The sequence below is a fragment of the Podarcis bocagei genome, assembly GCF_964188305.1.
Source record: "Podarcis bocagei genome assembly, chromosome: 4".
Taxonomy (NCBI): domain Eukaryota; kingdom Metazoa; phylum Chordata; class Lepidosauria; order Squamata; family Lacertidae; genus Podarcis; species Podarcis bocagei.
Window position 1 is genome coordinate 9,019,304 of NC_138128.1, and position 14,084 is coordinate 9,033,387.

General features: G+C 51.9%; 1 protein-coding gene and 1 long non-coding RNA gene across 4 annotated transcripts in view; both read right to left on the reverse strand.

The window, feature by feature from the left end:
* Positions 1 to 505: 505 nt before the first annotated feature.
* On the reverse strand, positions 506 to 5,455 carry LOC308584575. Its single transcript, XR_014006932.1, has 2 exons — positions 1,771 to 5,455; positions 506 to 1,031 (listed from the first exon to the last, which is right to left on the reverse strand). It is a non-coding gene; the product is annotated as an uncharacterized lncRNA (long non-coding RNA).
* Positions 5,456 to 6,158: 703 nt separating this feature from the next.
* EPHB3 (EPH receptor B3) overlaps positions 6,159 to 14,084 on the reverse strand; it is an 85,111-nt gene continuing 77,185 nt past the window's right edge. For 2 of the 3 annotated variants that reach the window (XM_081190080.1, XM_081190082.1), the window contains exons 10-16: positions 13,384 to 13,506; positions 13,009 to 13,256; positions 11,436 to 11,651; positions 10,820 to 10,984; positions 10,531 to 10,724; positions 10,047 to 10,202; positions 6,159 to 7,505 (exon numbers count right to left, since the gene is read on the reverse strand). In XM_081190080.1, coding sequence (XP_081046206.1) covers positions 7,397 to 7,505; positions 10,047 to 10,202; positions 10,531 to 10,724; positions 10,820 to 10,984; positions 11,436 to 11,651; positions 13,009 to 13,256; positions 13,384 to 13,506 — 1,211 coding nt within the window. In that variant the 3' untranslated portion in view covers positions 6,159 to 7,396. The remainder of the gene's footprint in view (positions 7,506 to 10,046; positions 10,203 to 10,530; positions 10,725 to 10,819; positions 10,985 to 11,435; positions 11,652 to 13,008; positions 13,257 to 13,383; positions 13,507 to 14,084) is intronic. The other variant, XM_081190081.1, reaches the window with a different exon arrangement.

Below are 14,084 nucleotides of genomic sequence, written 5' to 3' on the forward strand. Positions count from 1 at the left end.
CCCAGCGGCTCGGCAAAGCACCAAATAAAGGCACCATGTGGAGGAAAGAGGTGGGGACAGGAAGCCCAGAAGAACCTGCAGAGGTTCAGGTGTTTAATATCCACGGGGAAAACTCCCACTGGCCTTAGCCAGGACCTTCAAAGCCCTATGATTGAAATCAGCTTAGCACATGGATGGAGAACCAGTAGTCCTCCAGACATTACCAAATGACAACCCACAGCATCCCTGACCATTGGCTCTTCTGGCTGGCGTGGATGGGAACCGGAGTCCAACAACATTTTAAGGACTACGAGTTCCCCATCCCTGGCCTAGAGCTTGCTGAACTCCCACTCTGGGGCCTGCAAGTTATATTTGGTTTATGCAACCAGAATACCCATGGAGAACTGCCCAAGCGAAGCCCACACCTTCCTGCATTGAGACAAAGCCACGTTCTCAGGGGACTTCAGTGTTTCCCCATCACACTCTCTTCTTCTCTGCCCTTTCTCAAACTTTCCTTTGCAAGCACAAGGACTAGGGGGTTATTATTCCTGAGCTGTGGTTTGTTCGAGGGACACACGAAGGAACATGACGCATGCAAGCTTCTGTATTAATGGAAGATGCTGTCGATGGGTTGTTGCAAGATGGGCAGGCATGAGGGAGAACGGAAGGGGTAAAATGTGTATCACACGCCTGCCTCTTCTATCTCAGGTAGAGCTGAAAGTTGTCTGCTTCAGGTAGTCAAGTTTGCAAATTCCTGACCTCAGAAACGGGGGTGGAGGGCTGGCTCAGGAAGTGTTGATGCCTGAGATGGAATGGTGGAATTGCTGGTGCACACGAATCTGTTTGTTGTGACAGAGTTCAAGCCAAAGGTTCAGGTTGCATTCCCCATACATCATCTTAACACACAAGAAACCAGCATTATAACCTAAAATCGGCACACTTTATGGAATAGAGAGTGAAGGCACAGCTACATGACCATTTCAAGAACTTTCTGCTTCAGTGTTAGATGAGCTCCACCTTTTTCATGCAAGCAGAAGACAGGGTCCCATATTCTGGGAAGAGGAAATCATTAGTTGTTTAAAAAGTTCATATTCTACACCAGGTAACCCACATTCCTGCACCCTTCTGTGACCTGATGCACACATTTGCTTTTATTCTAAAGCACAGATAATGCTTCTCCTAATCATTCATAGACAAGGCCCTGCACTAAAAAAATTGATGAGTAGAAGCCCTTGCCCAACTTCTGAGGTTTTTGCATGGCACAAACCTTCTGCTAGCAAGTCCACCTCCACAGCCTTGAGGATTAGAAACTAAACAACAACAAATGCAAAACAAAACAAACAGAAATCCAGGCTGTTGAATTCAACACGATTCCAAATTACAATGTTTGTGCAACGGCAGAAAATAAGAGTCTGGTCTATAGCTCCCTCTCCCTCTCTGAGAGCAAGAGAAAGAAGGTATCTTTAATAAAGAAAACATGTTCACTAAACCATACAATGAAAAACAGGTACGCAAGTTGTGTGCGAGTTTCACTCTTCTTGGTAACTATGTATGCCTGCATGCCAAGAGTGTAGACCTCCAGATGTTGTTGGACTCCAACTCCGATCAGCCGATCCTGCACAGCACATGGTCAGGGATGATGGGAGTTGTAGTCCAACACCAATTGGAGAACCACAGGTTTCTCCATCCTGGCTGTATGTGGAGGTCTTAGTTTCATTTTAAGGTCCCTGCCCTATATAGCAAACCATACTGTTAAGAATAGGGTAGAGAACATCTTTGCGATTCTTGAACCTTTCCTTGAAGGGGGACTCATTGTTGTGGCAGCAGGTCTTTGTCCAGTGGGCCATTTTGCAAGATGGAGGGACTGATGGGGAAACCATGTCACAGGCCTAGGCAATGGCAGGACTTGCCCGGCAGTTGCCACTGGCTTGTCCACACTTCTCCTTGTCGTGCTTGCCACCCATGACCCTTCTGAATATGGCTGAATTTACACACGAAAAGTCCTATGCGCGTGTGCCAAAGGGGAGCAACCGCTTCTCAGATAAGCTCTGAGAACCGATCACACATTTCTGAACTATGTACATAGGACTAACTTCCTGCATGTAAGACATAATGTACAGTAATTTGGACAGGCTGTTCCCACACAGAGGCACGAAGAAGCATGATAGACCAGATCAGCATTGTCTACGCTGACCCTTGAAGGCGGAGGCCGGTGTCTTGCGGTTGCCTAGCAACAGCAAAGTGCTTCCTTCTCTAGGCCTTATGACTCACCAAGCTGAACAGGGCCTACCTACTATATATAGTTGCCAGGAATTTGATAACTCTTGCCTTCCATCTTTTTGCCTTATCGCGGGTCTAGTAGGTTGGTTGCAATATATGGCTGCTCAGCATTTAGTTGGGGTGTGTGTCTCAAACTAATAGGGGCCTGCTTCCTTCTGTCCCTAGCAAAGTAAGAGGCTGGGCCTGAGGTGGGGAGAAAGGAGTCCACGTTGGCAAGGTGGCAAAGATATTGCAGGAGAAAACCAAGACAAGCTTTTCCTAAACAAACCTCAGGGAAGTTTTGCCTCCATGTTGGATTTAAGGAATTGAGGAACCAGGCCCAAAGTGGAAGAAATTGTGGGCAAGGAAGACCTGTTGCTAAGTAGCCCTGAGCTTCCTAAGGATGGGTCATGATGTTCCTCAAGCTATCTTCAAGCCACTTAACCATCCTTCTTCCGGCGAGTTTCCCAAACTTAAGTCTCCAGCTGTTTTTGGACTACATCTCCCATCATCCCTAGCTAGCAGGACCAGTGGTCAGCGATGAGAGTCCAAAAACAGCTGGAAATCCGTCTGGGAAAGCCTGTTCTTCAGGGAGGCCATACCCAGAAAGGAGGTTGTAAAGGGTGGGGGGAAGATATTGTTTCAAAGCTGGGCTGGGTCCCGGAAAACTGTGTGGTGATGGAAGGAATCCTAGAGACTCCAGTGAGGAGACAAGATTATGAGCAGGCTTAATTGGCTAATTAGTGGAAAATTAAAAACAGGGCTGCATCTGGAAACCACACAAAGCATACTCAAGCTCCACTGAAGCATGGTTAGGTCGGCAAGTATGCACACTCATGGTGCCAGAGGCACCTCAGCTTTCATTTTTCAAAAGGGCCACTAGTCCTCCTGGCTGCAGAAAAGTGTTTGCAAATGGGCATCGTCTGCTGATGAAGGCTCAGAAGCCAGCAGGAAGCCTTTCAGAGACCAGGAGATGGCACTTTGATGATCTGTAGCTGGACCCCATGAATCTTCCTCCTAATCACCTAAGTGCTTCTGCTATCCCTGCAGGACTCTGCATCGTTATATCAGAGCACAGCAAAGGGTATTTGCATACGAAGGGCGGGGAAATGCAAACCTGAAACTTCTGCCTTCTGATTTTGGTGGGGTCATGGCCAGCTTTAAAGTGGAGGTTGCCTTCCTTCCCCACAGGGTGAAAAAAATGGGTGGGGAGGGGTTGAGTCGAAAGTCCAGCAGCCCCTACAGGACCGTCTCTTTCTGCCTAATGGGTAGCTTCAGGCAGGTTGATCAGAATGAACCAAAACACAGCCAAGTAATGTGAACTATATGCAGATTATTAGGGTAATGTTAGGGTTGCCATACGTCTGGAATTTCCCGGATACAGCCTGAAAACTGCAGTCGGAAGCAGTTTCTGGCTGAAAATCACTAAAATATCCAGGAAAATCTGGATGTATGGCAAGCCATGTTGGCAGTGCTGTTTTGGGTGATTTTCCTTAAAAAATAGCTCAATAACTTCTGGGTGGGTTTTTTTTTTTTTTGGCAACCCTAGGTAATGTGTGCGGTAAAAATGCATCTTGGTGGATACAGCAGACAAAAATACATATTAGGGAAAGATGGTTGGCAAAAATGTGCCTGTTAAGGCAACATTGCATGGGGGGGGGGAATTGGGAGAAATTTGCACTGAAATCCTGCTGATGAATTCTCTTGAGGATTTTCATTTTTAAGAGAATGCAAACCAATGAAGAATTGTGGAGATCTGAACTTAAGGCTGTGAAACTGAAATGACCATCCCTGCTGCAGAGACTGTGGATTGTTCTGGATGTGCTCTAGCTGTAAACTTCAGCCCTCTCTCACTGACACGCTCAAGTAGTGAGCTACCTAGTCACACTGGCTGCCTTTTCCAGGAAAGAGAATAGCCACTCAGAGAACAGCTCTGGGCGACTGATGAGCCTGCTCTCTTTCCAGCAGGCCTGACGAAAAAGGTTATATCGCCTGCTCTGAGTTACTTGGAGACAAACGTAAGGCTCCATCCTTGTTCCGAGTTACTTGTTGGGGGGGGGGAGGGGGAGGCAGAGCAAATTTCCCTGCTATAAATTTGCAATCGTGCCCGTTTCCCAAGGAAAAGAGAGTGGGAATTAAGCTGCCTTGTCCAAAGCAAAATGGTGCAGTGATGGCCAAACTTGGCCCTCTAGCTGTTTTGGGACCACAATCCCCATCATCCTTGAACACTGGTCCTGTTAGCTAGGGATGATGGGAGTTGTAGTCCCAAAACAGCTAGAGGGCCAAGTTTGGCCATCACTGGGTTATAGCTTTGGAGAGAGAGTGGAGTGGGGGGGGAAAGGAATTAGACTCATCACCTTTGCAAAACAAACAAGCTCTGGAAGCACACTTTGGGCGAGCTCTGGTGAATCTCTGCTTCCTACAGGATTAGCTGAGCAAACCGAAAGGAGTCGCTCTCTTCATAGAATGTAGTTGGAAGGGATTCTGGGGGACATCTGGTCAGTGGCGGAGCTTCACGCTCCAGCACGGGGGGCGGAGAGCAGGCGGGGGCGTGGCACACCACCCACAGGTGTGTGGTGCACGTCCTGGGGGGGGCGGGGCACCCAGCGTGGGTGGTGGGGGCAGCCACGATGGCACCCTGGTAATTGGGCTGCCGGGGCGGTGCGCTCCCCCCACACTCCTCTTCCTCCGCCAGTGCATCTGGTCCAATGCCCTGCAATGAAGTAACGGGAGAAGAAGGAAAAGCCATTGGCAAGCCACCTGCCACTGGTCTCGTCTCAAGGCTACATTTTGGTGGGAGAATGTTCAGAAACTGCAAGAGTGAAGTGTGTGCCTCTGCGTATGGGCGTGAGTGCGCATTTACCTGACAAGGCATCTATGGGATGGCCTCCTCCAGCTCATAGGGGTATGGGAATCGGGAGCATGGGCTGAAGGCTTCCAAGGGCAACCTCCCTTGCTCCTCAACTGTCAGCCCCCCTTCTCCACAGGAAGCCATAGGGGGGAATTGCAAAGGGACCCTCCCATCAGTTTTTTCCCCCAAGCCAAGAAGGATGTTGCTGCACTAGAGGCCTCTGATGGAGGCAGGATATTAGATTCTGCTAGCTAAGCTGTGCTGTCAACCATTGCGCTCAAGGTCCTTTCTGTATCTTAAGGTTTTGCAGCAAACAGCCAGGAAATGAAGCAGCGAAGAAGCATTTTGGCAAGAGGGGGGGGGGTGGAGACACTTGCTGTGAGCGCTCATGAGGATGCCCCACTGGTGGGGCCAATTGTGGGATTCCAAAAACACATGGGGGGCCACTCCAACGAGTTCAGGTCTGTTTTTAGCTTTCACAGTGTCTACCGAAGGTTGTCCTTGTACAAGGGCTGAAAAAAGGAGAATGGGGCAGTGACAAGAGAGATTTGGGCCTCGCCTTGCAGCCACAACTGTTCCCATTCCTACCCAGACCGCCCTCCTCTCTGTTTACTCCTTATAGTCCCGAGCAGATGAGGGTTGCCCCTTTCCCCTGCCTGCCCTCTGTCCTCGCTACCTCCAGGTCCAAAACCAGGGACCACCGTGGCTGGGCAAAGCTGCGCAGGAAGAAGAGAGGCATTGTGGGTAAGGGAGACAGTGGTTAGCTGGACACACATGCACAAAGCAACTCTGTGATACCAGCAGGGCGGGAGGAGGTGGGGCCGCACTCTGCAGTTGCCTCTGCCACCCCACTCGCAAGGTCCTCCCAACGTCTCATTGCTTGTAGCTTGCGGCTGGAAGGAAAGCGTTGCCCGCTTCCTTCTGGAGGCAAAGGGAGGAAGAAAAACTCTGTAATAGAGGAAGGTAGGAAGGGCAGGTGCCTGGCATTTTGTGTGTGTTGCGGGTTCTGTGCAGCGGAGAAAGGGAGAGGGGAGAGAGGGAGGGATCAATCGATCGAAGGAAACTCAAGTAAAATTGTTATTGCCTTTATTCGGCCCATGCCTTCTTGCACGGTCCAGACGGCCAGTACACGCACTCGTACACATGCAAGCTCGCCACCTCCGCCAGGGAGCCTCCTGCCCCCTCGGCTCAGGGCTGCAGAGGCTTTCGGAAGAAAGCAAAACGAAACAGGGGGGCGGTGGGTGGGTGGGAAATAGAGGGAAGTGTTCCAGTCTTTTTGGCAGCGATCATAGCGTGTGTCAAGAAAAGGATCCGCAGAGATGGGCGTGCGGCTGACAGGGCCTGCTCCTTCCTGCATAAAACATGAGGTGGGGAGGAAGTCGTGGCGGGGGGTGTGGAGTGGGGGGGGGGTCTGAGATTGCAAGGCTCCTCCGCTCAGCCTCCCTTTTCTCTCGAATCCTGCTGCCTTTCAACGTCCGCCTGTCCGTGTGATCTCTGTGCAAACTCGCGCTGACGGGTCTCTGGAAACACCCAAGGCTGCGATTGCAAGACGCGGAGCCGGGTTGCCCAACTCCATTGAGTAGAAAACTCGCCGTTGCCGCCACCGGCTTTGTAGTTCCAGCGTTCAGGGTCCCAAATGGACCGGCCGCCATCTCTCCCTGCAGACGCCCCCTGCCGGCCCCGGGGAGCGGAGCTGGCCCTGGCGCAATCGTCTCTGGGCATGCGGGGAAAACGCCCGGCTGGATGCCCCTTTCCTGGGGAGGAGAGCGGCTCTGGCAGGTGCTTTTTCCATTTGCTTGTTGGCTGGGGATTCCTCTTCCTCTTGGGCAGCGTGGAGTTGGAGGAATCTGCCGCAGCGAGGGCTGAGATGCCCAAAGGACAACGATGGCACCATTGGAGGGCATGGGGGAGAGCCTCAGTGAGAGGGGAGAGCTGGTGCCTCCATCCCCGCCCCATCCATAATGCGCCTTCAATATGAAGACTCCGCGTTGCTGGCACGCCATTGCGAGCACGCAACAGCGAAATAAAAAAAGGGGGAAAGGGGGGAAAGAAGAAAAAGGCAGGGTTTCCTTCAGGCCTCTCCCCCCGCGTGCCATTAATCTAGCTAGGACCACCCTAGTCCGTCCCGCCAGAGGTCTGTTGACAAGCCAATAGGCTCCACGCAAAAATATGGGGGTGGAGGGTTGTGGGGTGGAGAGAGTATGACCCCTCTCCCCGCCCCACACTCAGGAAGCTGGGCAGCACCACAAACTAGAATCCCAGGGAGGTTTCCCCGTCGGGTCCATTCCAAGCCAGAGTCCTCAGCCGTCAAACCTGAACGGGCAACGTCTGGTTCATTTGTAACCTCATGTCCTGTATGCTGCTCAGAATCTTCTTCTGGTGTCCTGCTAGCGTCACTCCTATCCTGAGCAAGTCCCTGGAAAGACACAGGAAGCAAAGGCGTTAGCAACGCACAGAAAGGGGAACTCAGCTTTTGGGGGGTGTCAGTAAGTGCAGGAAAGGGAGTAATTGCAGCTGACCCATGGAACTCCCTGCCACCAGATGCATCAATGGGAGGGCTGGTGGAGAGCAGTGTGTTTTTGCTCAGAGCCATGAGTTGCGTTCAGATCTCTCCCTGGCCATGAACTCACTAGGTGCCCTCAAAAAAGATGCAACGTGGGGGGTAATAATAATGACCTATATTAAAACACGGTGGTCAGAATCACTAACACACAAGACGATCAGAGTTCTCAAATGCAATACAATTTTAAAGGCAGAAGTTCCACTGTGCAATCGTAAATCTTTGTCCTGATGGAACCACTAACTTAGCACTGTGTTGGATGGACACGACTCTATTTTTAGTGGTGTGAACTGACTTCCATTTAATGAATTGACTTTTTCAGCCACAGTCCTGCCTGCCTCCTTCAGATGACCTTCCTCCTCTCCACTTGACACTTGGGTTAGTGTCCCTGGACCTTAAGAATACAGAGTCCGTGTTTAAGCAGCTGGGGATTTTTTATTTATTTTTTGCTGGGTGGGAAGGTTCTGTGAACAGTCCACACACGGAAGACACCTCCCTGCCCTGGACAGGACCATTCTCAAGCAGCAGTGCCATGAGAGAAGGTCTCTGGGGCAGGCGTTCAGAGGCCTCCACCTAGCAGAACAGAAAGGAGGGCCCTCAATGCAGCGGGACTGGCTTGGCACATTCCGGAGAGAGTGATTCAATATACATGGCCCTCTGCAGAACCCACCCCCACCCCTGCAATAAGACATTTAAATCCAGAGCACCACTGTTCTCAAGCGAAGGCATGGGGAGGGGGGGGGGATTCTGAGTCCCTGGCCTAACAAAGGGGCAATTCAAAGTCTTTCTTTGCTTTTTTTTGGCAGTGCTGAAGTCAGTACAAGAGGATTGACTTGATGGAATGCATGTCCCATGAAGGTCTCAGCAAATACTCAAGTGCCGGCTCGCCACATTTGGCAGCAGCAAGGATCTTTCGACTAGTGGCTGGCACCAGGAGATGGCGAGTTGTGACTCCAGACGATGAATCGCCTACAAAAGACTGTCATCTCCCCACCCACCCCTGCCTGGTAGGCTGGTGAGAATTTCATTCCACAGTCCAAATGCAAGGAATGAAGAGAAGCTCTCTGGACACAGAAGACAGCATAATGGAGATCAGGTGTGGATGATCAAAACCCAAAAATGTTGAAGGGAAATGTAGGGTTAGGCAAAGGCTCCACTTGGGGAAACGCTCACATTTAAAGCAGTTGTGGCTTCCCCAAAAGAATCCTGGGAAGTGTAGTTTGTTAAGGTCATTGAGGGTTGCTAGGAGGCCCCTGTTCCTCTCACAGGGCTACAATTCCCAGAGTTCCCTGTGCAGAAGGATTGTCTGATAAACCACTTTGGGAACTGTGGTTCTGGGAAGTGAACAGGGTTTTTCTAACTGTTCTCAGAACCCTTTAAAAACTCCTGGAATTCTTTTAGGGCAGGGGTCTGCAACCTTTAAGACAAAAAGAGCCACTTGGACCCGTTTCCGAAGAAAAAACAACTGGGAGCCGCAAAACCATTGCATGCGCGCCACTGCCCTCCGATCTGACAGCGGGCGGGAAGGTGACGTCGGTCATCTCAATTTAGAGGCCAAGGGAGCCGGCGTACAGCTTCCGGGTAATATGGCCAGCATGACTAAGCTACTTCTGGTGAACCAGAGCAGCACATGGAAACACTGTTTACCTTCCCGCCGGAGCGGTACCTATCTATCTACTTGCACTTTGATGTGCTTCCGAACTGCTAGGTTGGCAGGAGCAGGGACTGAGCAACAAGAGCTCACCCCATTGAGGGGATTCGAACCACTGACCTTCTGATCGGCAAGTCCTAGGCTCTGTGGTTTAACCCACAGCGCCACCCGCGTCCCTATGGCCAGGCAGTTACTGACGCTTAAAAGCTGCAAACACAGGGTACAAAATAAATTGGACAATTCCAGGAGTCTAATGTCAAAAGGGGATGGTGGAAGCCAGATTTTCAGGGTGCAAGGGAGTGGGCTTCGGTGCCCCACACTGTCTCCACCATTCCATAGAATTGGAAGAGCAATGCGTAATAAACAGACATATTAAAATGGGCATGATTTCAAGAGGTCACAGAATCAAGGAGCTGGGAGGCCCTTTTTGATGCTTAAAAGCATCAAAAAGTCTCAACTGTATGCCATGTCCAGCACACTCTGAATGCATCCTAGCCAAAAGCAGGCATTAGGTTGCCCACCACAAGTGGACCAGGGAACTATAAGCCCATCTCTGTTCCCCTGTGGCTTGTAGCATCCCTGGTGAGGATGCTCCAGTCATCACCTGGCCCTCGAGATCATACCTAGGTGACGTAAAGTGCCAATCTCGGCCTTCCCCTGCAACGTAGTCTGGCTTAACCGGAAACGGCCTGGTCTCCTGGGGCCACTGCGTGCTTTGCCCCACCGCCCCACCCCTTCATACTTACTCGGCTGTCATTTGGGCGACCAGGTCAAAGGAGGCAAATCCGGCGTTGACGAAGTTCTCCTTGTACCGCCCCATTTTGATGGCGTCGAGCCAGTCGCCCACAGTGGTGAAGGTGGTGTAATCCGGAACGGTGCGGTCCAGGAGGGGCTGGGAAACGCTGCGAAGGATGAGAGAGCCCAGAGGTCAGGCAAGGCTCAGGAGGGGGAGAGCGGGCTGCGTGTGGGGCTGAGCCGCAGGGGGGCAGTCCTGGCAGTCCTGTGGCGCGCGAGGAGGCTAAAGGCGGCTGTGCGCTTCCCTGTCCACCCTCTTTGCTCGTCGCTCCAGCCCCGGTTGCTGCCCGACTCCAGCCCCCAAGGCCATAGATAGATATATCCGCGGTTTGCTTATTTATCTTTCCTCCATGAGGGCTAGAAACTTGGCACAGTTAGTCCAGACACAGCAGGTTGCCTGTGCTTGGAGAGGGTGAGGGGGCGAACGGCACTGACCCAGATTGCACGCTGGCGATGACCTTCAGGCTGGCCGCGTTGCGGATCAGCTTGTCGAGCGTGTTCACGATCTGCGAGAACTTGGGCCGGAGGTTGCGGTCGCGCACCCAGCAGTCCAGCATGAGCTGGTGCAGTGCCGTGGGGCAGTCCATGGGCGGTGGAAGGCGGTAGTCTTGCTCCACAGCGTTGATCACCTAAGGAGACCCGTGAGAAACAGGCAAGGGGTCACGGAGGGGTGCTTTTGCTCCTGTACCTCTTGTTCTCTTACACGGGAGAAGGCCGTACTTACATCCTGGTTGGACATATCCCAGTAAGGTCTTTCGCCGTAGGACATCACCTCCCACATGACGATCCCGTAGCTCCACACGTCGCTGGCAGACGTGAACTTGCGGTAGGCGATGGCTTCCGGGGCCGTCCACCGGATCGGGATCTTGCCGCCCTGTGGGAAGAGACACTTGATACCGTTAATTAGCGCCAACCCCTCCAGGAGGGAGATGGGGCCAGCCTGATTATGCTGGGCTAATGAGAGTTGCATTCCAATTTATTTATTTTTAAACTGTAATGCATCAGGCTCTCCCAAGTTTTCAGACAAAGGGTCTCTACCTGGAGACACCATTGGGATTGAACCTGGAAGCCAAGCAGTGGCTCTAACCACTAGGCTATGGTCTCTTCCCAAAGATGTGGACCTCCCACTAGTTCTTCCCTCAGCATATTTTTTCGTGCTCTTCTTAATTCTAGTTCTGGTCTCATCGGGGTAACTCTTCTTTCCCCACAGGGTTTCCTTGTAGCGTGCAAGTGGCCCTAGATATCTCTGTGTGGAGAGACCAGTACTTCTCTGCCAGTAGCTTCTCTGCCAGGCCTCTGAGAGGGGAGGGACAGGGCATGGCGGCGAGGGTGTCACATACCAGCGAGCTGGTGTAGGTGGGGTCCGCGGGGTCATCCTCCAAGAAGCGCGAGAGCCCGAAGTCGGACACTTTGCACACCAGGTTGCTGTTGACCAAGATGTTGCGGGCCGCCAGGTCCCGGTGCACGTAGTTCATCTCGGACAGGTACTTCATGCCAGCGGCGATGCCGCGAAGCATGCCAACCAGCTGGATCACTGTGAACTGCCCGTCATTCAGCTGTTGGTGGAACAAGAAGAGGGGTCAGAAAGAATTGCTCAGGTTTGAAAAGATCAGCTCTCCATGTGCTGCTTCCCTGCCTATCCTTGCTGTGATGGCCTGGGACTCGGAACCAGAGGAGACTCAGTCTGCACTGGATCCTTTGCCTCAGGCATCATCTGAATCAGGTCTAGGGTCTGATCCTGAAGAGTCCCAGTCTGCACAGGTTCCCCTGCAACAAGCACCAGCTGGGCCGAGTCAGGGGCCTGAGCCTGCCTTGGCTCGAGATGTGAGGATTACCTCGATGCCTTCAGCTGGGCCTTCACTTACAGCTGCTCCACTACCGGTTTGGTCAGGGGAGGCTGAGGTGGCCCCTGGGTCTGGTAACCCACCAACGTCTCCCAAGTTGCAGAGACTGAGGTCTGAGAGAAGGAGAGACCTGAGTACTCGCAGGAGGAGTGCTCGCCTTCAGGCAAAACAGGGAGGTGAGTTGCTGGGGGATCAGGACTGGTCGCTACCCCGACAAAGATAAAAGGCTGTTGGACCCTGCCCCAGGTTGCGGGAGCAACATTGCTGTGTGCTAGATCCTGCACCTGTCCTTGTCTGGTATCCTGCCTTGTGTCCTGCCTTGGCCCTGTCGGACTGACTCCTAGCAGAATCTTTGGATTCTGGTCCGGTCCTGGACCGTGTTTCACGGGTTACCCCCGGGCCCAGCACACTTGCCATGGTGCGTGCATGTACACACACACAGGCACACACGGCTCGTGCCATATGTAGGATGACAAGCAACCCCTGCCAAACACTGGAGCAACCCATCCACATTTGATGGGTTGAATATGGCTCAGATCATAGAATTGGAAGAGACCACAAGGATGAGTATATTTATAAAGCTCGAAGCGTTTCTGTTAGGGATGATAGGGGTTGAAATCCCCTCCTCCCCCCCCCCCAAAATGTTAAAGTTGTCTATGTATGTACCATCAGCAGCTTGGATTCTATATGTGCAGAAATGGAAGGAAGAAGCTCCAACCAAAGAATGGATAAGAAAGATAATGGAGTATGCTGCTGGCAGTTCCCACACTGCGAGAAGCCAAGTTACAGGGAACCAGGCAGAGGGCCTTCTCGGTAGTGGCACCCGCCCTGTGGAACGGTAGTGACACCCTTCAGATGTCAAAGAGATAAACAACTACCAAACCTTAAGAAGACATCTGAAGGCAGCCCTGTTTAGGGAAGCTTTTAATGTTTGATGCATTACTGTATTTTAATATTTTGTTGAAAGCCGCCCAGAGTGGCTGGAGAAGGGGTATAAATAAATTGTTGTTGTTATCTGCTTGAAAAGAGCCCAGGAAGCTCTTCGCAAGACCAGGGGCGTCCTGCTCACCCGCAGGAAGGAGTCGAGGGCGCAGTTCTCCATGAACTCCGTGACGATCATGACGGGCCGGCTCTTGGTGACCACCCCCTCCAGGTGAATGATGTTGGGGTGGTCAAACTGCCCCATGATGCTGGCCTCGCTCAGGAAGTCTCGCCTCTGCCGGTCCGTGTAGCCCACTTTCAGTGTTTTGATGGCCACAAAGATCTCCCTCCTGCCTGGAAGCTTGAGGCGACCCCGGCAGACTTCTCCGAATTCACCTGCGGGAGGGCAAGACGGTCACATGACGGAAGTGAGTGGCCACACCCACCGAGAGCACAGCCGGACCCCGCCCCCTCCTCTTCCCTCGGTGGAAGGCAGGAGCTGGGCTGCCATCAGGTGACTTGCCTGCTCCAATCACCTCCTCGATTTTCACGCACGAAATGTCGATTTCCTTGGCAAACTCCCGGACGGCTTCGTTGGGGTCCTCGTAAGTGAAAGGGTCGATATAAACCTTCATCCCTGGAGTGACTGCAAGGACAGAGAGGCGATGGATAAGGACACATGCTTTTATCGCAATAGACAGACACATGTGGGGCTCATTTAAGTTTGACTCGCCTAGGTTCTTCTTGATTATCCCCGAGATTAGAATCATATAATTATAGAATTGTGGAGTTGGAAGGGACCGCGAGGGTCATCTAGTCCAACCCCCTGCAATGCGGGATTCTTTTTGCACAACGTGGATCTGGTGGCAAATTATGCAATTATTTTTCTTTTTAAACTAAAAAGGCGGTTTTTACATGCCTTCAATTCACTGACACCCCTAAAGGAAAATTCTGTTCTGAATACTATGGACAGTTTTTCCTTATTACAATGAGGGCTAGAAACTTGTAATCTCTTTTGTCAAAACGGAATGCAAAGGTTCGTGGGGTTGGAAGAAGGCCGCCAGGAATTGCCATAAGGGAGCACAGTTGTGAGGATACATGATCCTCACCGCTATGTACCACCTTTCCATGGGAGAAAGAGGACGAAGAGGTTTACATGCAGCCTTTTGCAGCAGCTACAACAGGGGTGACTGCCTCCTTTGGGGCTGCTGAGCACACACAGGC